General features: G+C 42.4%; 2 protein-coding genes across 2 annotated transcripts in view; one reads left to right on the forward strand and one right to left on the reverse strand.

Annotated features, from left to right (window-relative positions):
* Window positions 1–1,324: 1,324 nt before the first annotated feature.
* Window positions 1,325–2,443, forward strand: LOC109865125 (uncharacterized). The gene has a single exon (XM_020453239.2). The coding sequence runs from the start codon at window positions 1,381–1,383 to the stop codon at window positions 2,029–2,031; it is 651 nt and encodes a 216-aa protein (XP_020308828.1). The 5' UTR covers window positions 1,325–1,380; the 3' UTR covers window positions 2,032–2,443.
* Window positions 2,298–27,597, reverse strand: part of LOC109865375 (wings apart-like protein homolog) — a 45,788-nt gene continuing 20,488 nt past the window's right edge. Inside the window, exons 8-20 of the mRNA XM_020453502.2 lie at window positions 26,283–26,419; window positions 26,001–26,112; window positions 25,637–25,870; window positions 21,700–21,811; window positions 14,563–14,660; window positions 14,061–14,137; window positions 11,055–11,233; window positions 10,628–10,743; window positions 10,299–10,463; window positions 8,646–8,865; window positions 8,344–8,432; window positions 5,242–5,337; window positions 2,298–4,587 (exon numbers count right to left, since the gene is read on the reverse strand). Of these exons, the coding sequence (XP_020309091.1) occupies window positions 4,522–4,587; window positions 5,242–5,337; window positions 8,344–8,432; window positions 8,646–8,865; window positions 10,299–10,463; window positions 10,628–10,743; window positions 11,055–11,233; window positions 14,061–14,137; window positions 14,563–14,660; window positions 21,700–21,811; window positions 25,637–25,870; window positions 26,001–26,112; window positions 26,283–26,419 (1,701 nt within the window). The 3' untranslated portion in view covers window positions 2,298–4,521. The remainder of the gene's footprint in view (window positions 4,588–5,241; window positions 5,338–8,343; window positions 8,433–8,645; window positions 8,866–10,298; window positions 10,464–10,627; window positions 10,744–11,054; window positions 11,234–14,060; window positions 14,138–14,562; window positions 14,661–21,699; window positions 21,812–25,636; window positions 25,871–26,000; window positions 26,113–26,282; window positions 26,420–27,597) is intronic.

Consider the following 27,597-nt stretch of genomic DNA (forward strand, 5'->3'; position numbering starts at 1 on the left):
TACCATGATTAATCAAATAAACATGCCGCAATTATTTTCCGTCTTAAATCAGATAGGCCTACTAATTTCATCAAGTAAATTGTTTTAGCCCTATTAAAATCCGCATATTAGGAATAACTCGAATAGTTTGATCATAATTTCCAGGTAAATCCCTTTTCATTAGAATGCGCTGGTTTCATTACTTTACTCGATGCGCAGCCGAATTTAATGACTTCTGACAAGTGTGTGCCTCTCTCCAACACTTGGCTCGTGCGTTCGGTTTGCGTCTTTTGTTGGTGATGGCAAACACTGAAAAGAAGAAGCTTTTACCCTTTTACCCTCCATCGTTAATCCCGTCAGTGAAATTTGGTCTCATTTCTTCTTGTCTTGCTCTGACAGGCATGTATACACTCCAATTTACCCTCGTCATGGGGGGGGGGGGGCTCTAATCTACTCGTCCGGCGGGGTTTGATCGCAGGCCTGCCTCCTCCGTTCAATGAGACGCTTCATTAAATTTAATATGAGGAGTGTGCCAACAACTGTCAGGACCTCCTACCACGTGTTGCTGGAGCTCGCCAACTATCCAACTCTGAGACCACTCTACAATATGTGTGTATTATTCATTTACAGATTTTTGAAGAGGCAGTTGCCAGAGTAAGGAAGGCGTGGGTTACCGCAGTGCTGATGTGCGCAGAGAAAATAGGGCCCACATCGCTTTAGTGGACAGCGCAACATCGGATGAGATTATACACATTGCGTTTGTGGCCTGCCTGTCCGTTATCCTACTGTTCATTTAGCTTTTTTACATAAATAAGTACAAATACATGTGACCCAAGGTTTTCCTCTCTCTCTTTTGTGAGCATAAGGCTACACCCTTGAATTAAATGATCCAGCCTACAAATCAATTTGTGACTATGTAAATTAAGGCCTATGATTTCTCCTAAAAGTCTACTATTTCATAAAATCTATATTTTCCCATGGTTGCAATTATGAAAACGTTGTTTTTGGCATTTGTGTGTGTGGGGGGGGGGGGGGGGGGGGGGGGGAGAAGATATTAGCATGTAGGATAAATCTTAATAAAACTACTAGACAACGAGCTCTAAAAAAGTGGCCTGATCGCTCTTCTGCCCAGAGCCAGGCCAAGCCCCATGCTCACAGCGATCACTCAGATGGACCTAATCCACTTTTGATGAACTTGGTTAATAAGACTTCCTGCTGACATTATCAAAGGGATCTAACTCTATTCATTACGCGCACACGACCCTTGCCACGCCCATAGCATCCTCACAAGCTCTGGCGTTTGTCAATAAATTCTCCCCCCGCACCAGAAACTTTTTTTAAGCCACGGGTCTAGAAGTTCAGTTACGTCTGCACTGTTGAATCTATACCCTAGTCAGGACAATGCAACGCCGCAAAAGTCTATTTGCGCCATACATCTCCAGAAACGCAGACACTGTTGCGGATTTGAAAGTGCATCCTGCAGACCTGCCACATGGAGCTCTTGTGCAGACCAGTTGGATAGAGGAGAGAGTAGAGCGCAGGAGCGAATGTGACACGTGCGCTATTGGGGAACTCAGGTTGCCAGGGCTCGGATACATCGAACAGGACAAGAGCACCATCGTCATAGCGCAAAGGCGGCGGCGCATGGCTGCAAACGCCCGGGAGAGGAGGAGGATGCTCGGCCTCAATGTTGCCTTCGACCGGCTCAGGAGCGTTATCCCTAACCTGGAGAGCGACAAGAAGCTGTCCAAATCAGAGACTCTTCAGATGGCGCAGATATACATATCGACGCTCAGCGACTTGTTGCAGGACAGGCCCTCCGTAGCGGAATTCAGCACCACTGAACTTGAGAGCACGGCGAAGGTGGACACGGCCCCAACGGGAAGGCCAACAATGAACTCCACAGAAGACGCAACTGTAAAGCTACCTGGGCCAGGTACATACAATATATGTAGAGACAGTGGAAACGTGATGCGCGCGCCTTTCGAAGAACAGAAGACAGAGTTGCGAGGGTTTATGAACCTGTGGGAGAGAACTAGTGGCACAAAATAACTGTATTTGTTTGTGTTTACTAATGTATTTTTTTTCTTCATACAAAACATGTTGATTGTTTGAAACCTTATGTAGATGATCTGGCTGAAGTAAAAACATATTTACGCATCAATATGAGCTTTATCTAAAGGCTTCGGCTTCTTTCGCATGTCTGAAAGTTATAGGGGTAGTTTATGCTCTGTAAAAACGGGCAATAGATTATTCCAAAACATGATACAAACGTACAGAAGTGTACAAAAATACAAAAAATATCAGACACGGTATACTGAAAGTAGCAATTTTTATTCTAGTTAAAATTATATACAGGTAACCAAAGACATTCTTGAAATTGGTACAAAGATCATGTTCCTGCATTTGGCTTTGTATACCTTTTTAATCTGACTTTCAAATAACTGAGAAATGCTGTATAAAATAAAAATAGGATTGGATTCAGAAAAGTAGTCTACAGTTTCTAATTTCCAATAGGCAATATTTACAAATGTATTTACATTATTCCATTCATTTCCAGATTTGTGAATAAAGCTCTTGTAAACTTTAGAAGTGTTGAAATAGCTTAGAAAGTACTGATGAGGGTGTGTGTCTTAGCACAGCCATGAGAAACAAAACGACACTGAAATACACACCAAATGAGAATAAATGCAATTTTAGAAAATGTAAATCTTAGCCTCAACAACCACAACATCCAAGGTAGGATAAAATGATATTAGTTTTATGGGAGAAATCTATGGGAAACAGCATATGACCAATGCAGTAGCTGACACTGTTCTAAAGCCAATAGCAGTACTAATCTAGCCTGAAATTAACAAAACTGAGAGCACCGGTTATGAAACTTAGATGGAGTATGGGTACAGCAACCACTAGAGGCTCGGTTCATGAATAGTTATCTTATCAGTTCTAGTGCTTAATTTAAAAAGTTTGAAATGCAACAAATATGGTAGGCTTCCAGTCCCGTTGATTTATTATGTTGAAATTAACTGAGAAAACCTCAATAAAGCAATTGAAACATTGCAGAGAAAAGGGGACTGGTTTTTTATTTATTCAAAGACAGAAGTGTTGCTGGCGAGATTGGAAACCAACAATTTGTGAAGTGTTCTACAGCCTTCAATTGGTAGGTGAAGCACTGTGGTCATTCAGACTAACAGAGGCTCTCCCGTCCAAATTCAAAGGCACAAAAATCCATACTTTCCTGTTGGCCATAACTAATAATGATGGGGGTAAGAATAAGCTAAATTATGTAGTTCTCGTACGTTAGTGAACACTACAGATGGGGACCATTTCAGGTCTGTCCTTGAAGAGCTAGAATCTCTGATAATATTGACTTGGACAGACCGAGAGGTGAGGGACTGACCAAACTAACAATTCTGTCTCACCCTCACCTCTTTGTGCACTTTGAAAGAGAACTCAAATCTATTCGAACTGGACAAAACACTGGTTGAATAAATGTCGTTGCCACATCATTTCAACAACAACAAAATTTATGTGATGATGATGAATCAACGTGGAAAACTGATTGGATTTGCAAAAACTCATTAACGTATTTAATCTATTGTTCACCCAACTTTGAACCTAAATCTAATGACCTAGTGAAATCTTTTTGATTTCACATTAGTTGATAACTCAACCAAATGTAACAGATATCTGTTAACGTCTGTGCCTGGTGGGTTCGACACCGCCCCACTCAACTACAAAGAGGTTTTTAGAACACAAAAAAGCAGAACAGTCGTGAAAGCAATACAATGGCATCAGTGCAGCGGGTCAATGGGGCTCTGGAGGCTTTCAGCATTTCAAAGAAGGCTGAGAGCTCTGGCTCCTATTCCAGTTCTGTGGGTCACTGCCCAACTCTTTCTATGGATTCAGAGGGGGGAATTCAGGCACTTCGATGACAATTGAAAGTTAACAGAGGAAGAAGGCAGGGAAAGAGCCATCTTTTACAGCAGACAGAAAACAAAACCCAAAACAAAGGAGGAAATTATGTCACAGTCTGGCCCTTCCACAAAAACATGTCCAGGCAGATAGCTGAAACAAGGAGGGGAAATATTGATTTGGAATACAAGGAGTTTTTATATAAATGTACAACCTGAATAGCACAAGTGGGGAAATCAATTAAAGAAAAAAAATCATATTGAATGAATATCAATGAGTCAATCATAAATTATATTTTCACGAGGGAACATAAAAACCCAACGTTGAGAACAAAGTCAAGAATTTAACGGGAGTTTTTATTTATTTACTTCTCTGGTTATTCCAAGCAGACGTCATAATAATAGGAGAGGTGGAATGCTGAAACAGTGCTTCAGGCCTCACGTGTGTGAGGGGAGACCATCACAGTTTGTATAGTGAACGTGGGGATGACAATGATGATGATGGGTGGTCGTTATTAGCAGGCTGTGTGGGTGGTCTCTGGGGTAGGGTCCACCCAACTGTCCTGGTCTCTGTGTGAGGCGAGCAGTAAGTCCCCAGTGTGGGCCCTTTCTGCAGAGCCAGGCCTCTCTAACAGTGCTCTAGATAGTCAATGACCCGAGAGATGGACTTCTGCCCTGCGGTGCCCACATCACACTATGTAGAGAGGGGGGCAAGAGGGTGAAAGAGAGAGGGTAAGTGGGTGAGTGAGGGGGAGAGAGCAGAAGTCAGTTACCACACACTGAAGCACTCTCCACACAACATCCCTATTTAAACATAAGGCTATATGAACCAGAGAGGGATACTACTCATGAGCCTGTACAAGTTCAATGACACAATGAAGAAGCCACAATAAAGACATTTAAAAACAGACATTTTGCCTCCCGAGTGGCACAGTGGTTTAAGGCACTGCATCGCAGTGCTTGAGGCACCACTACAGACCCGTTACGTCCGGGTTAGGGGAGGATTTGGCTGGCCGAGATTTCCTTGTCCCATCGCACTCTAGCGGCTCCTTGTGGCAAGCCGGGCACCTGCAAGTCGACTTCGGTCGCCAGCTGGATGGCGTTTCCTCCGACACATTGGTGCGGCTGGCTTCCGGGTGAAACTAGCAGTGTGTCAAGAAGCAGTGTGGCTTGGCAGGGTCGTGTTTCGGAGGACGCATGGCTCTCGATCTTCGCATCTCCCGAGTTTGTAGGGGAGTTGCAGCAATGGGACAAGACTAACTACAAATTGGATATCACGAAATTGGGGAGAAAAAGGAGTTTAAAAAAGTTATAAAAACTGACATTTTTTTTATGTGAGAGAACTTACTGTAAGATTCATGAAATTGAGGAACTTCTTGAGCATTTCTGTCATTATTGAGAAATCTCCTTTGGGCAGGCTTTCCCTCACAGTAGTCACATTCATCTGAAAGATAAGACTATGAATCAGCATTGAAACCTTTGTTAGTTCTACTCATGTCCAATCTCTGATGATATTCAGTCACAACAGGCAGATATAGAATGTCAGCGAACAGTAATTCTAGTGATAAACTAATCTCCATGTCCAAATCATCTCTTCGAGGGAAGACGCACCAGAACCATAGTCACCATAACCAAGGATAGTCGTGCGCAGTGGATTACATGCTGAGTGTCAACGAACAGTGGTGATACAACATGTAGAATCGGCGAGAAAAGAAAATGATGGCCGATGTTCTGTGGTCAGAGAATGGCCGGTCCACTCAGCCATCCATCTCTCTGATGCGGTTCCTCCATTAAAAGCCGTATTCAGTTAGTTTAGGCTAAAACTTAGGAATTCAGTTATTGGAACTTATCCAGTCCTTCTAGTGTACCCAACTAGTTATTTTGTTTGATGTATGTTTTTGTTTTATTACAGATGACAGAGGTAGCGAGTAAAAGTTGGAGAGCGCTGAAAGAACAATGAGCTGGGTTTGGACCCATTCTGGCAGCAGTATGTATTCTACAGGCAGTGCCATGGACCGCTAGACCAGCCAGGCCACAGCCATTTTATTTTAAGACAAAAGTCTTGTTTAAAGTCTGAGGCGTGACCTCTACAAGATAGAACACAGAGCCCTGTCCAGATAAAAGCTACAGCCTGGGACTGGTACAGGTTTATCAGAGAGGGATAACGTCCATGGCACATCAATCACAACCTAACTGCCCTATGGGAGACTCAGCGAGAGAGAGTCCATTACTGCAGATGTACTGAGCTCTCAAGGCATCATTGGATCGCTAATAACATCTTCAAAAGAGAAATAGCCATTAAAGCCAGAATAACATTATCACAGCTTTTATTTTCCACAGTCGGGCCGTGAAACTTTTAAGATGGCAATTTTGAAGGAAACCATTGATGGTCCCTGAGAGAGGCTTTAAAATGACACAGATGACGGATGTTTATTGCAGACGTTCGAAACGAGCCATCGCAGACGAGTCAACTTGTCTAAATGGTGATGTGGGTATTTGAAGTGAACGTTAGTTACATGAGGAAACGACAGTCTAGTTTAACATGCATAATGGGGTGACATCGGCACTAGCTATGCTGTACACAATGAGATAAATGGCCAAAATGACTTTTTCTTTTCCACATTTCGTGACATTACAGCATTATTCTAAAATGGATTATTTCCACCCTTAACCTACACAATACCCCATAATGACAAAACAAAAACCGGTTTTAGAAATTTTTGCTAATGTATTAGAAGACCCTTTACTCAGTACTTTGTTTAAGCACCTTTGGCAGCGATTATAGCACTGTAGCAAGTCTTCTTGGGTATGACGCTACAAGCTTGGCACACCTGTATTTGGGGAGTTGGTCCCATTCTTCTCTGCAAATCCTCTCAGGCTCTGTCAGGTTGGATGGGGAGCATCGCTGCACAGCCATTTTCAGGTCTCTCCAGAGATGTTCAATAGGGTTCAAGTCCAGGACACACTAGGACCTTGAGACTCGTCCTGAAGCCACTCCTGCGTTGTCTTAGCTGTGTGCTCAGGGTCGTTGTCCTGTTGGAAGGTGAACCTTCGCCTTAGTCTGAGGTCCTGAGCAGTCTCAAGCAGGTTTTCATCAAGGATATCTGTACTTTGCTCCGTTCATCTTTCCCTCAATCCTGACAAGTCTCCCAGTCCCTGCCACTAAAAAATATCCCCACAGCATGATGCCGCCACCACCATGCTTCACTTTAGGGATGGTGACAGGTTTCCTCCAGACATGACTCTTGGCATTCAGGCCAAAGAGTTCAATCTTGGTTTCTTTAGACCAGAGAATCTTGTTTCTTATGGTCTGAGTCCTTCAGGTGCCTTTTGGAAAACTCCAAGCGGGCTGTCATGTGCTTTTTACTGAGGAGTGGCTTCCATCTGGTCACTCTACCATAAAGGCCTGGTTGGTGGAGTGCTGCAGAGATGGTTGTCCTTCTGGAAGGTTCTCCCATCTCCACAAAGGAACTCTGGAGCTCTGTCAGAGTGACCACCGGGATCTTGGTCACCTCCCTGACCAAGGCCCTTCTCCCCCGATTGCTCAGTTTAGCCGGGTGGCCAGCTCTAAGAATAGTCTTTGTGGTTCCAAACTTCTTCCATTTAAGAATGATAGAGACCACTATGTTCTTGGGGACCTTCAATGCTGCAGACATGTCTTGGTACCCTTCCCCAGATCTGTGCCTCGACACAATCCTGTCTGGGAGCTCTACGGACAATTCCTTCAACCTCATGGCTTGGTTTTTGCTCTGACATGACATATATAGACAGGTGTGTCTTTCCAAATCATGTCCAATCAATAGAATTTATCACTGGTGGACTCCAATCAAGTTGTAGAAACATCAGAAGGATGCTCACCGGAAACAGGATGCTCACTCATAGCAAAGGGTCTGAATACTTATGTAATTAAGTTTTGTTTTGATTTTTTTTATAAATGTATAAAAATTTATACAAACCTGTATTCAATGTCATTATGGGGTATTGTGTGTAGATTGATGAGGAAAACAAATCATTTTATCCATTTTAGAATACGGCTCTAAACTTAAAATGTGCAAAAGGGGAAGGGGTCTGAATACTTCCCGAATGCACTGTAAACTGTAGCCTAAAGTCCGCATGTTTAATGAACAAGGCCAAACTAGGTCTATACAACCCATTATGTGATGTGATGTGACCTTGTCTCATTGCTTCAACATGAAGTTGCTGCATCGGTTCAGGGTTAGACAGTTGTGTCGAGAACGGATCAATGATTTCACTGTTATTATCGACATTCGTTATGTATCTTTATTCATCTCGCCTATTGCTTGTGTTTTTATCATTTAAATTAATTTCTGTAAAGTGTGTTCCCGATTTGAACCCCAATTTAAATAGCAGTTTATTTGATTATGTAGAGCAGCCATGCCACTCAGAGCTGGCAGTGTGAGTGTCAGGAGTGCAAGGAGAGTGTCCTTACCGGACTCCCCTGACAGAGACAGCCCAGTAGCAGTGCTGTGTAGGAGGCCACTATGCTGTCCTCCATGTGCTTCCCAGCATGCTGAAGAGCTGTAGCAGGAAGGGATGGAGGGAGAAGGGAGAAAGTGTCAGTCACCAAAATATTCATAGAATAACTAATACAGCTCCTAACCTATAATCCAAACATGGGTTCCTCTGAATCTCTTTTCAGAGTTACCTAGATGCCATTATGCATCTATTACATTACACTCAGTTATATTTTATAGATTTATTTTGCGTTTATTTAACCAAGTAGGTCATTACCTTTGGTAAGGTCTATCTCCTCGTTCTCTTCCTCTTTCTTGGCCTTCTCTTTCTCGCTGACGGCATTGGCGTTGTTGTTCTCTGAGGCCACCCATTGGATCTCGCCACCAGACTCCTGCCACTCGCCGCTCTGGTCCAGCTTGGGCTTGGGCACATCATTGATGAAGTCATCCGTCTCCGCCTCGGCCGCTATGGCCGCTTGCTCCCGCTGGAGGAAGAGCTGAGGGCACAAACACAAATCGGGTCAGAAAAGGTTGCACGTACATGTAAATCAGTAATCAACCCACCCATAAAAAAAAATCCAATCAAATGTTATTTGTCACATGCACCAAATACAACAGGTGTAGACTTCACCACAAAATACTTACTTACGAGCACTTTCCCAACAATGCAGAGTTAAAATATACGGTGGGGCAAAAAAGTATTTAGTCAGCCACCAATTGTGCAAGTTCTCCCACTTAAAAAGATGAGAAGCCTGTAATTTTCATCATAGGTAAACTTCAACTATGACAGACAAAATGAGAAAAATCCCATTGTAGGATTTTTAATGAATTTATTTGCAAATTATGGTGGGAAAAAACTTTTGTTTTTGACCAAATACTTAATCTCAATACTATGTTATATACCCTTTGTTGGCAATGACAGAGGTCAAACGTTTTCTGTAAGCCTTCATAAGGTTTTCACACACTGTTGCTGGTATTTTGGCCCATTTCTCCATGCAGATCTCCTCTAGACCAGGCTGTGTGTGTTGGTGTCAGTGTAGTATCTGAGCGTGGGTAGAGTTCAGTGAGTGTGCATAGAGCCATTGCAAGAAAGATAACAAGGGGGTCAAAGCAAATAGTCTATGTAAGGGATAATCAACGAGGGGCTCTGCGTTCTCTGGAAAATAATGAACGGCGTGGAAGGTGTGTTCCACGACGAGCTAGTGGAGTGGAACTGACCTCCCACAGAGATGCATTATTTTCCAGACAACGCAGAGCCCCAAGCTGATTATCCCTTTTATACCATGGCTATAATTTAACACATTTACTGCTGTTAATGTGTTTATTTTGCAGGTAGACGTGTTCAACATCCACTGAAGTAGCTAGCAAGTTTACTAGATAGCGACAGTAGTTGCCTAGACAACCAAAACCAGCACTAGCTATTATGAAAATCTAATTCAACAATGTTTTCAATTTGACTTTTGCTTTTCAAAAGCAGCTCAAACAGAGCATAGCCATTGAATTCTACCGTGCAAATAAACCATGTGTTATAGGGAAATAATGCACACTCTAGAATGCACATCAAGCCAAGGGTGGCTACTTGGGTGGCTACATCAAGGCCAAGGGTGGCTACTTTGAAGAATCTCAAATATAAAATATATTTTTACTTGTTTAACACATTTTTGGTTACTACATAATTCCAAATGTGTTATTTCATAGTTGTCATGTCTTCACTATTATTCTACAATGTAGAAAACAGTACAAATAAAGAAAAACCCTTGAATGAGTAGGTGTCCAAACTTTTGACTGGTACTGAATATATAACTCCACTAAAAATATATTATTCTATATCTATGCCTATGAGATTGCATTATTGCTCATTGAAGTGTATGAGATCTCAATACGACCTATGAGCCCACAAACACACACACCCTTCAGTTCTCTAACCCACCTGCACCAGGGCAGCGATGGCAGTGAGCGATCCTTCTGTCTTGAGCTCCTCTTTGTCAGCCACCAGGACAGAGTTGAAGGGAGCTCCTCCATCCATCGCCATCTCCACCAGGCAGTAGCGGTTCCTGGCACTGTACTCCACCAGGTTGATCAGCAGGCCCAGCCCCTGGAGAATCATCACACGTCAAACTGAAGAAATACACAAACACCCCCAAACACCTACCTACCTAACCCCACACCGAACTATACACCTATACAAACACCCCCCCCCCCCCCGCACGCAAAACGAACTATACAAACCCCTACAAACCCACACTACACCCCCCTCACCAGTACTCGAATGTCGAACCTCCTCTCCTGAGGAAGGTACTGTGGGACCCGGAGCACACAGTTCAACGATGTCATCATCATGTCCTCCTGCTCGCCTGTCTTCGTGCTTCCCCATTCTACACACACGGGGTAGAACACAGTCACTATGGGGACTCATCAACAGTTATGTGCATAACACATTTTGGAAGCCAAATTTCTTTAGGGGTCAAATTAAAAAAGCATTAACGCACTTCTGTGAATGAGAGGTGAGTGCTGCCCAGTGCCCAAGATAGGTATGTAGGTATGCTTATGTCCTCAATAACCATTATCATATACGACCACCACAGTGGCATTGGCACCGTCTGCTCATTCTGTGTCCAGATGATACTTTGTGAGCCATGGAGTGTGTGTCTCTCTATATTCAAGTGTGTGTGTGCGCATGCCTCACCATTGTCGTGGGTGAGGTTTAGCAACACGCCGATGATGGCCCTCATGCAGTCCTCCACGGCTTTGCCCACATTGCTGTGGCTGGCGTAGGGCAGGGCGGTGCCCGCCAAACACAAGGCGCTGTTCACTCCCATCTCCCGGCTATAGCGCTGGATCATCTCCTCACAGTGCCACAGAGCCCTGTCAATACCCCCACACAGGGAAAATGGATTATTCATTAGTTTATGTACCAAGGACCAAGGAAGCACAACAGTATTGAACCAGAGGTAGTCAGCTATATAGCGCACTTCCATTTACGGCCCCTTACGTCCACTCAAATTTGAAGATTCTCATATTTCAGCATTGAACTTTTAGCCTTCTGATGTTGTGCTGGGAGATAGCCTTAATATTTGATGGGAGGATTGAAAGGGTCTGGAAGACAGCTCTGGAGGGACTTGATACTGAATTAAACACTATCACAACGGCAGTGTGTGTCTGGCAAATAAGCTTCAAAGATTTCTGCAGGGCAACAATTCTTGGGTTTTTGTATTATTCAGACAACGCGGGAAAAGCTAGTGCTTGTAAACCAATGAATAACTGGTATGAATTTATTTGAATGCAGTAACACACGTTTACATTGTGTCTCTTTACATATACAGTGGGGTCCGAAATGATAGACTCCCTTGATTACGATGAGCCATAATGACTGTGTAAAATACACAATTCAAATACTGAGCTATATTACATGCAAAAAAGGAGGAAATGATGTTGTATACTAATACAATTGCCTAGATAGAGATTTGAGAGAAGTTAATTAAAAAAAAAAAAAAATTAGGTATTGGGTCAAAATTAGACACCCCTACAGATTCTCATCAACTAGTCAAATGTTTTGTATTTGATGTCATTTTCCTAGCAACCAGCTTGTGACTCCACAAACTTGTTGGATGCATTTGCAGTTAGTTTTGGTTTTGTTTCAGATTATTTGGTGCCAAATAGAAATGGTAAATTTGTCAATTTTGAGTACCTTATTGTAAATACGAATAGAATGTTTCTAAATTCTACATTCATGTGGCTGCTACCATGATTACAGATAATCCTGAACGATTGGTGAATAATGATGAGTGAGCAAGTTAAGAGGGTCAAAGACCATTACCCGCCAGAAACGCTAACCTCTCACCATTACCAATAACGGGAGTGTTAGCATGTCTTGGTGGTATCATCTTTGACCCTTTAATTTCCTCATGCATAATTCTTCACGATTCATTCAGGATTATCCGTAATGGTAGCATTCACATTAAATGTAGAAGAGTTTAGAAACATTCCATTCTTATTTACAATAAAAGTGACTACAAAATAACAATACATGATTTACCATTCATTTTGACAGAGCACAAAATGTATATTTTTTTTTTTACTGCAAATGCATCCAACAAGTTTGTAGAGTCACAAGATTGATGTATGAAATGCATGCTAGGAATATGGCATCAAATACAAAGAATGTTTGAGAACTTAAAATCTGAGCAATTGTATTAGTCTTAAATAATATACTTCCCAATTTTTGGGAGCATACAATATAGCTCAGTATATTTGGGGGTATATATTTATTTTAAATACAGTCATTATTGCTCATCTTTATTAAGGGTGCCAATTTCGGACTCCACTTTAGACATACGCCTACACCATTAGGAAGACAGCATCCCCGACAATACATTTAAAAAAGGCAGTGCGAAGCGGGAGAGAACGAAGGGTGAATTTAACCATAACAAAAGGTTAGCAACAGACGTGCATGACTGCAGCATGGCTAACCAGCAGCAAAACAGCTTCATGCTAAATAAAAACAATAATGAGATTTGAAATAATGGGGGATCATCCGTTAAGGCAGAGAGAAGAGCAGAGGCAGAGTTAATATATTATTTTGGGGGGGCTATTAATGAGGGCCTCTGCGCTGCTGTGTACTGCTGTGTGGCTCGACCCCTCCGATTTCTCCCCCCGTAATCGAATTAGCGCGGCCGGCTGAATGGAGCTAATGAAGCTGCTGTGTGCGATGTCAGAGCGGCTCTTTGTTGACCCAGTCGGAGAGGCCTCCTGGCTGGGGGTGCAAGGATATTTCACCAGGGGTGACGCAGGGGTTAGCAACCTGAGCAGAGCGACCAAGGCCCTGGCTGCAGGCAACGAACCCTGCCTGGGACAGGGCTAATTCAGTTATAAAGACGGAGAACAGTGGCTGTGGTGGGACGAGGGGTGGAGGGGTTGGGGCACTGGAACGATTGGGGGGTGGCTGAACCATACGAGTGGAAAGGGGGGATATTGAAAGGGAGATGGTAGGCAAGGCAAACGGATACGGGGCGGAGTTAGCTTTACAGACCGGCATAGGAGCAGGACGAGGGGGGAATGCCGTGATTGACAATGTCAACCCAACACACAGCATAATGAAAACGGACATTTCCCAATACAGCTGCATACAGACACTTTTGTACATTAATTACTCTTGTAACACAATGTAGTGTCGGTGAGGAGTCCGGTGCATTTCTGTAGCCAAAGAAGACTGTGGTGTGGGTGTTAGTGGCCCACTATATGGCATGCATCCAAAATGGCACCGTATTGTTATAAAGCGCACAACTTTTGACCAGGGCCCCTATGTAGGGAACAGGATGACCCCTCAACATCATTTATTTATTTTTTATTTTACCTTTATTTAACTAGGCAAGTCAGTTAAGAACAAATTCTTATTTTCAATGACGGCCTAGGAACAGTGGGTTAACTGCCTTGTTCAGGGGCAGAACGACAGATTTGTACCTTGTCAGCTCGGGGGTTTAAACTTGCAACCTTCCGGTTACTAGTCCAACGCTCTAACCACTATGCTACCCTGCCGCCCCTCATGACCAGGGCCCCTATGTAGGGAACAGGATGACCCCTCAACCTCAATGAGATGCTGTCTGGCGATACAGGTGATAAATGCAATACACAGTCTGGAGCTTAATGCACAACACACAATGTGTGTGTGCGTGCATCCATACAGACCACTTACTTGGCTGAAGAGCAGATAAGCTGGGAGTCCTTATAAGCGATCAGGTAGCCCTGGTTCTCTGGGTTGTGAACAGTTACCTGCACAGAGCAACAACAGAGTTAGAGGAAATACAACACTTTATCTCAAATCAAGTGAACGCATTACTGCACACAGAGCCCCTTCTAGAAGACTCCCACTGGATTCACTGACTGAGTTGATCAATAAGCGCAGGCTTAGTGCCAGGTTTGCACACACACACACACACACACACACACACACACTAATCTAGCCTCAGCAGACCTGCAATCTAAACCTTCACTTTGTACTCGGGCTGAGATTGAAACCGAGCACAACGGTAGGCTTAGGAGGCATGAACAGCTGTTACTAAGATCAATATTTTCCATGGATACTTTATAAATGACATTAAATAAGATCTATGAAGCGCTATGAACGGGGCCCCGATTAGGAATCCAACCTTCTGGTGGCCAGAAGTGTTGTCCAAGACATTAGTATGTGTACTCACGCTCTCCAACACCCGTAGACACCTCTCAGCTCCCCACAGTGACGCCATCAGCTTCTCCTCATCATCCTCGTGGCGCAGGTTCTCCACACATTCTTTTACTGCAGAAACAAGGAAAGTCGGTTCAACCACAACCACCTAAATCAGGTAAGAGTTCGACCAAAACAATGGAAACGCCACGTCATGGCCACGTCCGCCCTTGGAGAATAGATCCAACATCTCATTGCCTGCCATCAAAATTTGTCTACATTTAGGCTATTCTTTATTAGTGATTAAAAAAAAAAACATAACAATAACAATATTATTTTGGACGATATCATAGCAATACTGTAACTCAATGTAAAAAACAAATTGCTAGGTAGCGTTACCCAGTGCTAGTCGGTTGTGCCTGCACCGGTATTTATCATCCTATAGCTTGTTCTCCATCTTTTTAAATAGTGAGCCAACATGTTTTCAGCACTTTTATTTCCATGACTGAACAAAATGAAATTTCTCCTGCCCTCTCATCTCTGCAGCATAAATAGTGAGCAATATGTTTGGAACATCAAATCGCAGTATCGAATCGCAACACATATAGAATCGTGTGAATCTCAATACATATCGGCATCGAAGTATGGTAATAATATATTGTGAAGTCCCTGGCAACTCCCGACTCCATTGTTTATATGTGTATTTCACAATACGTTGGGGTAAAAATCTGACTATAATGCTGGTATGGATGGCTCAGTCTCCATAGCAACAGCTCCGCTTGGGCTGCTCTGCTCAATGAAGAGACACATAAGAGAGCAGTTAACGAATTGTCACTCAAAACTCTGACAAAACTCAAGGAACATTTTCGGAGAAATAATCTCCCTCTATATTTCACAAGGTTGAAGCACTTCTTGCATCATGTTCTGATCTTAATGAGACATGACTTAACCAGAGCAACTTAAACAGACCCTACCCGGCCCTAACCTGCTGTATAATGTCGGGGTCCGTTGGGCTCGGGGAGCAGAGCTCTAATGTCAACCCCAATACGTTCATGTCATCACCACCAATCAACTGCATTACACCTAAGAATGACTTCAAATACCACCAACGATTTCCAGTGGTGTAAAGTACTTAAGTAAAAAAAATACTACTTAAGTTGTTTTTTGGGGTACCTGTACTTTATATTTGACAACTTTTACTTCACCGAATTCCTAAAGAAAATAATATACCTTTTACTCCATACATTTTCCCTGACACCAAAAAGTATGTTACATTATGAATGCTTAGCAGGACAGGAAAATGGTTCAATCCACGCATTTATCAAGAGAACATCCCTGGTCATCCCTTCTGCCTCTAATCTGGCAGACACACTAAACACACATGCTTTGGTTTAAGTTTTTGGAGTGCGCCCCTGGCTATCCAAAAAAAGAAAATAGCTTAATGTAAGAAATTTTCAATGATTTACAATTTTATTTGATACTTAAGAATATTTAAACCCAAATCATTTCACGCTAGTAATAGTCATTTTCTAATAAAAGGTATCTTTACTTTAAGTATGACAATTGGGTACTTTTTCCACCACTGCCGATGTCTATATCATAGCTATGCCACCAACTTATCCGAAGAGGAGTTGGCATTTAGCTAAAAATGCTAAATCTGAAAATTACAACTTAGAAATATTATGGAGTGAAAACAGCCAAATTGGATTTTAACCAGACTGTGGGCCTCTAACACAAATACAGTGGCGTGCGAATGTATTCACCCCTTTGCCATTTTTCAGATTTTGTTGCCTTTACAACCTGGAATTAAAATAGATTTTTTGGGGTTTGTATCATTTGAGTTACACAACATGCCTACTACTTTGAAGACTAAACATTTTTTTATTGTGAAACAAACAAGAAATAAGACACCAAAACAGAACTTGAGCGTGCATAGCTACTCACACCCACAAAGTCAATACTGTAGAGCCACCTTTTGCAGCTGAAAATCTCTTGGGGTATGTCTCTAAGCTTGGCACATCGAGCCACTGGGACTTTTGACCATTCTTCATGGCAAAACTGCGCCAGCCCCTTCAAGTTGGATGGGTTCCGCTGGTTACAGCAATATTTAAGTCATACCACAGATTCTCAATTGGATTGAGGTCTGGGCTTTGACTAGGCCATTCCAAGACATTTCAATGTTGACCCTTAAACCACTTGAGTGATGCTTGAGAGGTATGCTTAGGGCATTGGCCTGCTGGAAGGTGAACGTTCGTCCCAGTCTCAATTCTCTGGAAGAATGAATCAGGTTTACCTCAAGAAATTCCATGTATAAAGCGCCATCCATCATTGCTTAAATTCTGACCAGTTTCCCAGTCCCAACCAATTAAAAACATCCCCACCGCATGATGCTTACACGACCATGCTTCACTGTGGGGATGCTATTCTTGGGGTGATGAGGTGTTGGGTTTGCGCCAGACATAGCGTTTTCCATGATGGCCACAAAGCTCAATTTTAGTCTCATCTGACCAGAGTACCTTTTCCATGTGTTTGGGGAGTCTCCAACATGCTTTTTGTCGAACACCAAATGTGTTTGCTTATTTTCTTCCTTTAAGCAATGGCTTTTTTTCTGGACACTCTGGAGTGTACAGCTCAAAGTAGTCTTATGGACAGCTACTCCAATCTCCGCTGTGGAGCTTTGCAGCTCCTTCAGTGTTATCTTTGGTCTGTTGCCTCTCTGAATAATGCCCTCCTTGCCCGGTAAATTAGTTTTTGTGGGCGGCCCTCTTGGCAGGTTTGTTGTGGTGCCATATTCTTTCCATTTTTTTATAACGTATTTAATGGTGCTCCGTGGGACATTCAAAGATTCAGATATTTATTTTTATAACCCAACCCTGATATGTACAGTGCCTTGCGAAAGTATTCGGCCCCCTTGAACTTTGCGACCTTTTGCCACATTTGCCACATAAAGATATAAAACTGTATTTTTTTGTGAAGAATCAAAAACAAGTGGGACACAATCATGAAGTGGAACGACATTTATTGGATATTTCAAACGTTTTTAACAAATCAAAAACTGAAAAATTGGGCGTGCAAAATTATTCAGCCACTTTACTTTCAGTGCAGCAAACTCTCTCCAGAAGTTCAGTGAGGATCTTTGAATGATCCAATGTTGACCTAAATGACTAATGATGATAAATACAATGCACCTGTGTGTAATCAAGTCTCCGTATAAATGCACCTGCACTGTGATAGTCTCAGAGGTCCGTTAAAAGCGCAGAGAGCATCATGAAGAACAAGGAACACACCAGGCAGGTCCGAGATACTGTTGTGAAGAAGTTTAAAGCTGGATTTGGATACAAAAAGATTTCCCAAGCTTTAAACATCCCAAGGAGCACTGTGCAAGCGATAATATTGAAATGGAAGGAGTATCAGACCACTGCAAATATACCAAGACCTGGCCGTCCCTCTAAACTTTCAGCTAATACAAGGAGAAGACTGATCAGAGATGCAGCCAAGAGGCCCATGATCACTCTAGATGAACTGCAGAGATCTACAGCTGAGGTGGGAGACTCTGTCCATAGGACAACAATCAGTCGTATATTGCACAAATCTGGCCTTTATGGAAGAGTGGCAAGAAGAAAGCAATTTCTTAAAGATATCCATAAAAAGTGTTGTTTAAGGTTTGCCACAAGCCACCTGGGAGACACACCAAACATGTGGAAGAAGGTGCTCTGGTCAGATGAAACCAAAATTGAACTTTTTGGCAACAATGCAAAACGTTATGTTTGGCGTAAAAGCAACACAGCTCATCACCCTGAACACACCATCCCCACTGTCAAACATGGTGGTGGCAGCATCATGGTTTGGGCCTGCTATTCTTCAGCAGGGACAGGGAAGATGGTTAAAATTGATGGGAAGATGGATGGAGCCAAATACAGGACGATTCTGGAAGAAAACCTGATGGAGTCTGCAAAAGACCTGAGACTGGGACGGAGATTTGTCTTCCAAACAAGACAATGATCCAAAACATAAAGCAAAATCTACAATGGAATGGTTCAAAAATAAACATATCCAGGTGTTAGAATGGCCAAGTCAAAGTCCAGACCTGAATCCAATCGAGAATCTGTGGAAAGAACTGAAAACTGCTGTTCACAAATGCTCTCCATCCAACCTCACTGAGCTCGACCTGTTTTGCAAGGAGGAATGGGAAAAAATGTCAGTCTCTCGATGTGCAAAACTGACAGAGACATACCCCAAGTGACTTATAGCTGTAATCGCAGCAAAAGGTGGCGCTACAAAGTATTAACTTAAGGGGGCTGAATATTTATTTTTCTTCAGTTTTTGATTTGTTAAAAAAGTTTGAAATATCCAATAAATGTCGTTCCACTTCATGATTGTGTCCCACTTGTTGTTGATTCTTCACAAAAAAATACAGTTTTATATCTTTATGTTTGAAGCCTGAAATGTGGCAAAAGGTCGCAAAGTTCAAGGGGGCCGAATACTTTCGCAAGGCACTGTACTTCTCCACAACTTTGTCCATGACCTGTTTGGAGAGCTCCTTGGTCTTCATGGTGCCGCTTGCTTGGTGGTACCACTTGCGTAGTGGTGTTGCAGACCCTGGGGCTTTTCAGAACAGGTGTATATATACTGAGATCATGTGACAGATTGCACACAGGTGGACTTTATTTAACTAATTATGTGACTTCTGAAGGTAATTGGTTGCACCAGATCTAATTTAGGGGCTTCATAGCAAAGGGGTGAATACATATATGCATGCACCACTTTTCCGTTTTTAAATTTAAATTTTAAAACAAGTTACTTTTTCATTTCACTTCGCCAATTGACTATTTTGTGTATGTCCATTACATGAAATCCAAATAAAAATCTATTTAAATTACAGATTGTTAGTCAATAAATAGGAAAAACGCCAAGGGGGGTGAATACTTTTGCAAAGCACTGTAGTGACAGATTTGATTAATATCCACCTAATTTGACCAGCTTTGTTTTGAATAGGCACCAATCACTGCGTCCGTGTTCTATCCCCCAACAGTCTGTGTTCCATTGATCTCTTATCCCCATCCATTCTGGTATCGCTGAGCCAAAATGTCAACCCAGCTACAACTCCTTTTAAGAACATTGTTTCATTGTGTTATGGAATAGGTTAGGTAGATGGCAGACTACAGCTTACTACCACTTCCACACTCCATTCCCCCTGGTGGCAGCAGCAACCATGTCCAGACGTTGAGCCTGGTTGATAAGCACTTTAGGTGCTGCCAATTAGGGTGATCGTGACTAAGTGTCCAAGCTGTGGGTTTGTTTGGTGGCCATTTCATTCGATGTTCAGTCATGCATTGCTCTGATGCCGGAAAATGAAGGAAATTCACATGAGCACCACAATGTCTACTCCACCCATGCTCTACCAAGGTTTCCCAGCACACAGCTTTGACCCACTACAGTAGCTATGTTAGTCTATTGTACTTCAAACAATGTGTAGGCAGGTTGCGTATGATAAACAGTCTCAAACCATTGGTCTCTCAAGTCTCCACCGTTCTCTTCTCCGTAGAAGCAAGACGTGCGCACTCGTACACACCACACTCCCCGTCTATAGCCACTCAACAAAGCTCTTTTAAGAGCAATGGAATAAGTGAAAATAAGCACAGACCGTGTGTGCTGGGGCTGGGAGCAGGGTGTCAAAACTATACACTAAAGTGAATGGTCAAAATGTCTCCTCCGAGAGGCAAACCCAGGACCTTCAGATCTCGGTGACCTGGGTGCACTCCCACCCCAAGGATACTTTCCACTTAGATGGCAACTTCAGGTTTTAGAGAACACATTGAAAAGTAACTTGACACTGATAGTCAGCGCAACACATGGATTACAATGACATTAAGAAAATTGCATTGACAGAGGGAGTGTACTGAATCAATGCATTAGGTAAGGGCTGTATAACATTAGCTAGCTACATGGCTAAGCAAGCGAAATTGACCAGTGTATGGAGTAACGTTAGCTAACGTAAGATGAACAACACCCATTGCGTGTTTTATACATTAGCAGCGTGGCAGTTTCCCAAAGTTTGGTGTTGACTATGAACTTTACATACTTTAGCTAGCTGGGCTTTGTGGAAGAATGTCAAAATACAGCACACGTTAGAGCCTTGTTGGTTTCTAGCTAGCTAACGTTCCTGGCTAATGTTAGTTGGCTACCTTACTGGCAATATAGCGAATATCCTTGGCTGCTCTTATTTGTGTTCGTGCTTTGATTACATGCAAGTGTCAAGGCCAACAGTTTAAACAGGTGACATCAGCCATGTGAAAAACCTTCCATAGCAAAATAAAGCTAGCTTCCTTTGCTTGTAGCTTGCCTCTCATCCAACTGGTGTTAGCTAGCTAATAGCACTGTTGCTGCGTAACCCAACTGCTTTCGTCCGGTTTTCGAACTCAGTTTCGGCTGAAAATGCCTTAGCATTGTCAGAAATGCCTTAGCATTGTCAGAAATGCCTTAGCATTGTCAGAAATGCTAAACAAAGGTAGCACCTCGTTGGTTCTTAAAGACAGAAATGAGCACCTAAGGGATAAATTATACATTTAATAAAAACTGTTACACCTACAAACTTAGTCAATCTAAAAAAATGAAATCCAATGGTAACTTTATGTACGCTACATTCTCGTTTTAATTCAAAGTCTAGAATTTGAGCTAAACAAGCGCAGAAAATACTAAATTGCTCAAAGTCTGGTGTGTGGTTGTTGGGAACAGCCAGACTGCTCTACTGAATTGGAGAGCGTCACTCCAATTCAATTGATTTGCAAATATTCAACATTGTGTCATATTGGCTTAGATATGATGGTAGGGAGATTTGAATTTAACATTGAGCTTCAACAGCTTCAATGCAATATTGAACATTAGTATACTGCCACAGTGATTCCACCATTTGGGATCTCCTTGATTTCCCCACAGGTAGTCATGAGTGAGCTTCAACAGGGCTGTCTGTATCCAGACAAACACAATGAAAAAGTAACACACATAAAATACTAATAACATTCAATACGAATGCATTTTTTGTCATACCAACAATGCATTTTGAATTTAATTTAATTGTCAGCTCCTATGATCAGGGGAACAACCCTTCGGGGTGTTTAGCCTAGACACAGAACACACAGTTTCAGGGTAACGTGGTGTAGGTCTAGCTCACCTTTATCCACTATGTGGTCCAGGCCTCCCAGAAGCCTTAGCTCCTCTTTAAACCAGTCCCCGGCCCGCTTGGAGGTCAGCGATAATAAGGTCTCCATGGCTAAATGCCCCGTCTGCGTGCGCAAACACATACACAGGGAGTAATGAAAACACATTTACATCACACATACAGGGTATAAAATGGACATTACTGACCGTGCACTGTGATTCAAAGAGGCCAACTATGACAGACAATAACAGGAGGAGAAACAGGAACAAAAATATGACTTCCTTCCTTCCAGTGAAGGAGGGTGCCAGGAGAAGCTAGTTTGCATGCAGGCGGCGTTTGAATCCAACAAAAACAATACTGCAGTCTCTAATTACATTGTCGATAAAAATAAGCTTTCTAACACTATTAAATATTTTAAAGCAAACTGTTGAGCTCAAACGATAAGAGAATCTAATGATTAATTCAACATGGAAGCTAACAGTCAGAAATATAAAGAGTGCTTAAACGAATGAAAATAAGTTGGAGGCATTGAGGTGAATGGTCAGTCTGCTCTCTGAAGAATAGGGGCTGCATCCCAAATGGCAGCCTACTTTTGACCGGAGCCCTATGGGATAGGGATTAGGTTGCCATGTAGGACACCGACTACAACATCAGCAGAGAGGATATTTATAGAGGATGGGAGTGAAAAAAGACAAACATCAAAAGGCCCTGTCATTACGTCATCAGACGTCCAAATTAATCAGATCAAACTGTTTAAACTCTGCAGCTTGCCAGACCCAATTCAAATACATGATTTCCATTGGCTCTACCGTGCAAAGCCATAGTGTCAGAGTCGACTGTTCATCCATTTCTACAAGGGGATAGGTCACCATTTAAAAAAAAATGTATACATACAGTATCAGTCAAAGGTTTGGACACCTACTCAACTCATTCAATAGTTATTTTTTTTAAACCATTTTCTATATTGTAGAATAATAGTGAAGCCATCAAAACTATGAAATAACACATATGGAATAATGTAGTAACCAAAAAAGTGTCAAATCAAAATATATTTTAGATTGTTCAAAGTAGCCACACTTTGCCTTGACGACAGCTTTGCACTCTTGGCATTCTCTCAACCATCTTCACCTGGAATACTTTTCCAACAGTCTTGATGGAGTTCCCACATATGCTGAGCACTTGTTGGCGGCTTTTCCTTCACTCTGCGATCCAACTCATCTCAATTGGGTTGAGTTTGGGTGGTTGTGGAGGCTAGGTCATCTGATGCAGCACTCCATCACTCTCAATCTTGGTCAAATATCCCTTACACAGCCTGGAGGTGTGCTTTGGGTCATTGTCCTGTTGAAAAACAAATTACATCCAATCTGGTTTGCGCTTAGTGGGACTGGTGTGTCGCTGCAGAATGCTGTGGTAGGCATGCTGGTTAAGTGGGTCTGGTTAAGTGGGTCTGGAATTATACATATACATAAGTCACAGACAGTGTCACCAGCAAAGCACCCCCATACCATCACACCACCTCCATGCTTGACGGTGAGAACCACATGCGGAGATCATCCGTTCACCTACTCTGCATCTCAAAGACACGGTGGTTGGAACCCAAAAACTCAAATTTGGACTCATCAGAACAAAGGACAGATTTCCACCGGTCCAATGTCCATTGCTTGTGTTTCTTGGCCTAATCAAGTCTCTTCTTCTTATTGGTGTCCTTTAGTAGTGGTTTCTTAAGAGCAATTCAACCATGAAGGCCTGATTTATGCAGTCTCCTCTGAACAATTCGGCCTGATTGAGTCTCCTCTGAACACTTGATGTTGAGATGTGTCTGTTAGTTGAACTATTTGGGCTGCAATTTCTGAGGCTGGTAACTCCAATGAACGTATCCTCTGCAGCAGAAGAAACTCTGGGTCTTCCTTTCCTGTAGCAGTCCTCATAAGAGCATGTTTCATCATAGCGATTGATGGTGTTTGCGACTGCACTTGAAGAAACTTGAAATGTTCCGGATTGACTGACCTTCATGTCTTAACGTAATGATGGATTGACATTTCTCTTTGCTTATTTGAGCTGTTCTTGGCATAATATGGACTTGGTCTTTCACCAAATACACTACCGTTCAAAAGTTTGGGGTCACTTAGAAATGTCCTTGTTTTTGAAAAAAGCTCATTTTTGGTCCATTAAAATAGCATCAAATTGATCAGAAATACAGCGTAGACATTGTTAATGTTGTAAATAATGACTATTGTAGGTTGATTTGTAACCGAATATCTACATAGGCGTACAGAGGCCGATTATCAGTCCTATGTTCAAATAACACATTGTATTAGCTAATCGAAGTTGAGCATTTTAAAAAGGCTAATTGATCATTATAAAACCCTTTTACAATTACCACAGCTGAAAACAGTTGTTTTGATAAAAGAAGCAATAAAACGGGCCTTCTTTAGACTAGTTGAATATCTGGAGCATCAGCATTTGTGGGTTCGATTACAGGTTCAAAATGGCCAGAAACAAATAACTTTCTTCTGAAACTCGTCAGTCTATTCTTGTTCAGAGAAATGAAGGCTATTCCATGCGAGAAATTGCCAAGAAACTGAAGATCTCGTACAACGCTGTGTACTACTCTCTTCACAAAACAGAGCATACTGGCGCTAACCAGAATAGAAAGAGGTGCACAACTGAGCAAGAGGACAAGTACATTAGAGTGTCTAGTTCGAGAAACAGACACCTCACAAGTCCTCAACTGACCGCTCCGTTAAACAGTACCCGCAAAACACCAGTCTCAAAGTCAACTCTGAAGAAGCGACTCCGGGATGCTGGCCTTCTAGGCAGAGTACCTCTGTCCAGTATCTGTTATTTTGCCCATCTTAATCTTTTATTGACCAGTCTGAGATATGGCATTTTCTTTGCAACTCTGCCTAGAAGGCCAGCATCCCGGAGTCGGCTCTTCACACCTATGTGAATAATCCATTAAAAATCCTTTGTTTCCAGCTACAATAGTCATTTACAATATTAACAATGTCTACACTGTATTTCTGATCAATTTGATGTCATTTTAATGGACAAAAAATAAAATATTTTTAAATCAGCTTTCCTTTCAAAAACAAGGACATTTCTAAGTGAGCCCAACCCTACTTTGTCACAACACAACTGATTGGCTGAAACGCATTAAGGAAAGAAATTCCACAAATTAACAAAGTATACCTGTTAATTGAAAAGCATTCCAGGTGACTAAGCTGGTTGAGAGAATGCCAAGAGTGTGCAAAGCTGTCATCAAGGCAAAGGGTGGCTACTACAAATATATTTTGATTTGTTTAACACTTTTTTGGTTACAACATGATTTAATAAATGTTTCTTCGTAGTTTTGATGTCTTCGCTATTATTCTACAATGTAGAAAGTAGTAAAAATAAAAACCCTTGAATGAGTAGGTGTCCAAACATTTGACGGGTACTATCTATATAAAAATGTTATTATAAGTCATGTTTTTTTGTTAACGGTTACAGATAACTCTGACTGAGGGTTTCCCCCCCAACAACGCAAAAGAGACAGGGCGGCAGGTAGCCTAGTGGTTAGAGTGTTGGGCCAGTAACCGAAAGGGGTTGCTAGATCAAATCCCCGAGCTGACAAGTTAAAAATCTGTCGTTCTACCCCTGAACAAGGCAGTTAACCCACTGTTCCTAGGCGGTCATTGTAAATAAGAATTTGTTCTTAACTGACTTGCTTAGTTAAATAAAGGTGAAATAAAAAACAGGAGGACAGAGGGTTGCAGCTAGCCTCCATCTTCTAAGCAAAAACCAGGGTCGTATTCATTAGGGAACCAAATGGAAAAAGAACAGACAAAGAAGGACCACCTGAACTTGTCTAATAGGAAACAAAAAAAAGTGTGATTTCCATTACATAACATTTGTAGTTGCCTATGAATATGACCCAAGGAGGAGTATCTCTACGGGAGACCCGTACCGTGATGTTCTCCAGGTCCAGGTGCTTGTTGTGCACCGTGTCGCACAGCTTGCGGATCTTCTCCTTGACCTTTGACATCTCCTTGGTGGTGAGCTGGTCGTCCTTGGCCACTGAGTGGTCCCCATCCAGCTCCAGCAGGCGGATCATCAGGTCTAGACTGGCCCGGTCCAGGTCCATGTTGAGTCTGTCTCGGCTCAGTATGTACATCAAACTAGCTGTGCACAGGGACAGGTTCTAGAGGGGGGAGGACAGAGAAAGGATATGTGAACCTGATATCCTGACTTTTTAAAGTGGTGTCCACTGATCTGACAGAAACCAAGTCAAGTCAGCCACCATCTCTGAAGAGGCAGGGGGCTTTACTTACCGGGTGCTGTGGGGCGTCGTTGAGTGTCTTGAAGACCTGGGCCACCTTCCCCCTGGCCCTCAGATGCATCCTGAAGCTAGGCATGGCACACCTGGTGGCCAGGCTAATGACACTGCAGGAGAGGACAGATAAATACTGTTTTACTGAATTGAACAGAGAGGGGAGGGTCACTGCCTCTGCAAGATCATCAAGCTCTTTACTGCCATGAATCATTACCTTAACCATAATGAAGATGCCAAAGAACGTGACCCTGTATCAGCAGTTAGTGGAAACTAGTCTTACCTAAGGCAGCGTGTGTTGAGGGGCTGGCCACTCTTCAGGCCGGTGGCCAGGTACTCGAAGTCGTCGGTGAACTCCTGGTTCTCTCCAAACTCCACCACGTCGTTGAAGTGCTTGACATGCTGGACTACCGTGTATAGCTGGGACAAAGAGTTGTTGGGTTCATCAAATCACATAACGTAGGTACTAGATCGAGCTTAGAGCCCAGTCCTGCTATTCCCAGCATCAGAGCTATGCACCCACCAACCGCCTGCCTTGTTGGTCAGGAGCCAAGACCACAAACACAAGACACCAAATGAAACTGCAGATGGAATTTAAAGATGTGAGATGCCCATTACACTGCTCCTGCCTATGGAACTGCCCACACTGCAGTTCCTAGAGGGGCTCACACTGCTTAGCATGCAAGACACCGCTGTAATAAGATAAATAACTACAGATGGTTACATTAACCACTGTTTAGCGATTCAGGGATCCTGCAGTACTGTCTTATAGGAGGTATGGAGTAATCGATACACAGCCTCAGAATTCACTGATTCGTTTCAAGAGGCTATTTCTAAATAAGATGAATTACACCTGACCAAACAAGATATGTCTGATCATTATCCTTTCAGTTGAATTGGTGTTTTTGTTTAACTACATTTTCAACATTGTAAACCAGGTCCCATATTCATTAGGTGATCAAGGATCAGGTCTCCCTGTCCAAATAAAACTTATTCATTATGATCTGGAAGGCAAAACTGATAGATCAGCATGTTTAATCCAAGATGATTGCTACATACAGCCCCAGGACAATCGCTTGTGTTCTCATAGGCTGTACTTCATAGATACTGAGTTCCAGACACAACCTGTGTTCGAATACCCATACTGACATACTTAATGAGTATACACACACACACATACATACACTACGTATGAATTAGTTCATTTTAGTATACTGTAAACGGTATCCTTTCAGTTGAGTGTACTAGCGCTACACCTGTCTCCCAGAAGTTGATGCCGTCGCTATGCAACCTCTTGTTAGCATAACAAATTACTAGCTAGACATTTTACAACTTCGGGTGCATTCTTCAATTCAATCTGGAGTGCCAGAGTGCGCTCTGGGTATTAGTAAATTCATCAGTTATTCTGAGCTCTGGTACACTCGAGAGTGACGAGAGTGCTTTGAAATCGGAGTAGCTAGCCAGAGCGAATTTACGAAAGCACCCAAATGTCCATTGAGAACACACAACTATACCACTTAAGAATGACTGGAATAATCAATAAACGTAGGGTAGTTAGTTAGATAGCATATAGTTAATATACTGGCAAGTTAAATGCA

The sequence above is a fragment of the Oncorhynchus kisutch genome, linkage group LG20 (assembly GCF_002021735.2).
Source record: "Oncorhynchus kisutch isolate 150728-3 linkage group LG20, Okis_V2, whole genome shotgun sequence".
NCBI lineage: Eukaryota > Metazoa > Chordata > Actinopteri > Salmoniformes > Salmonidae > Oncorhynchus > Oncorhynchus kisutch.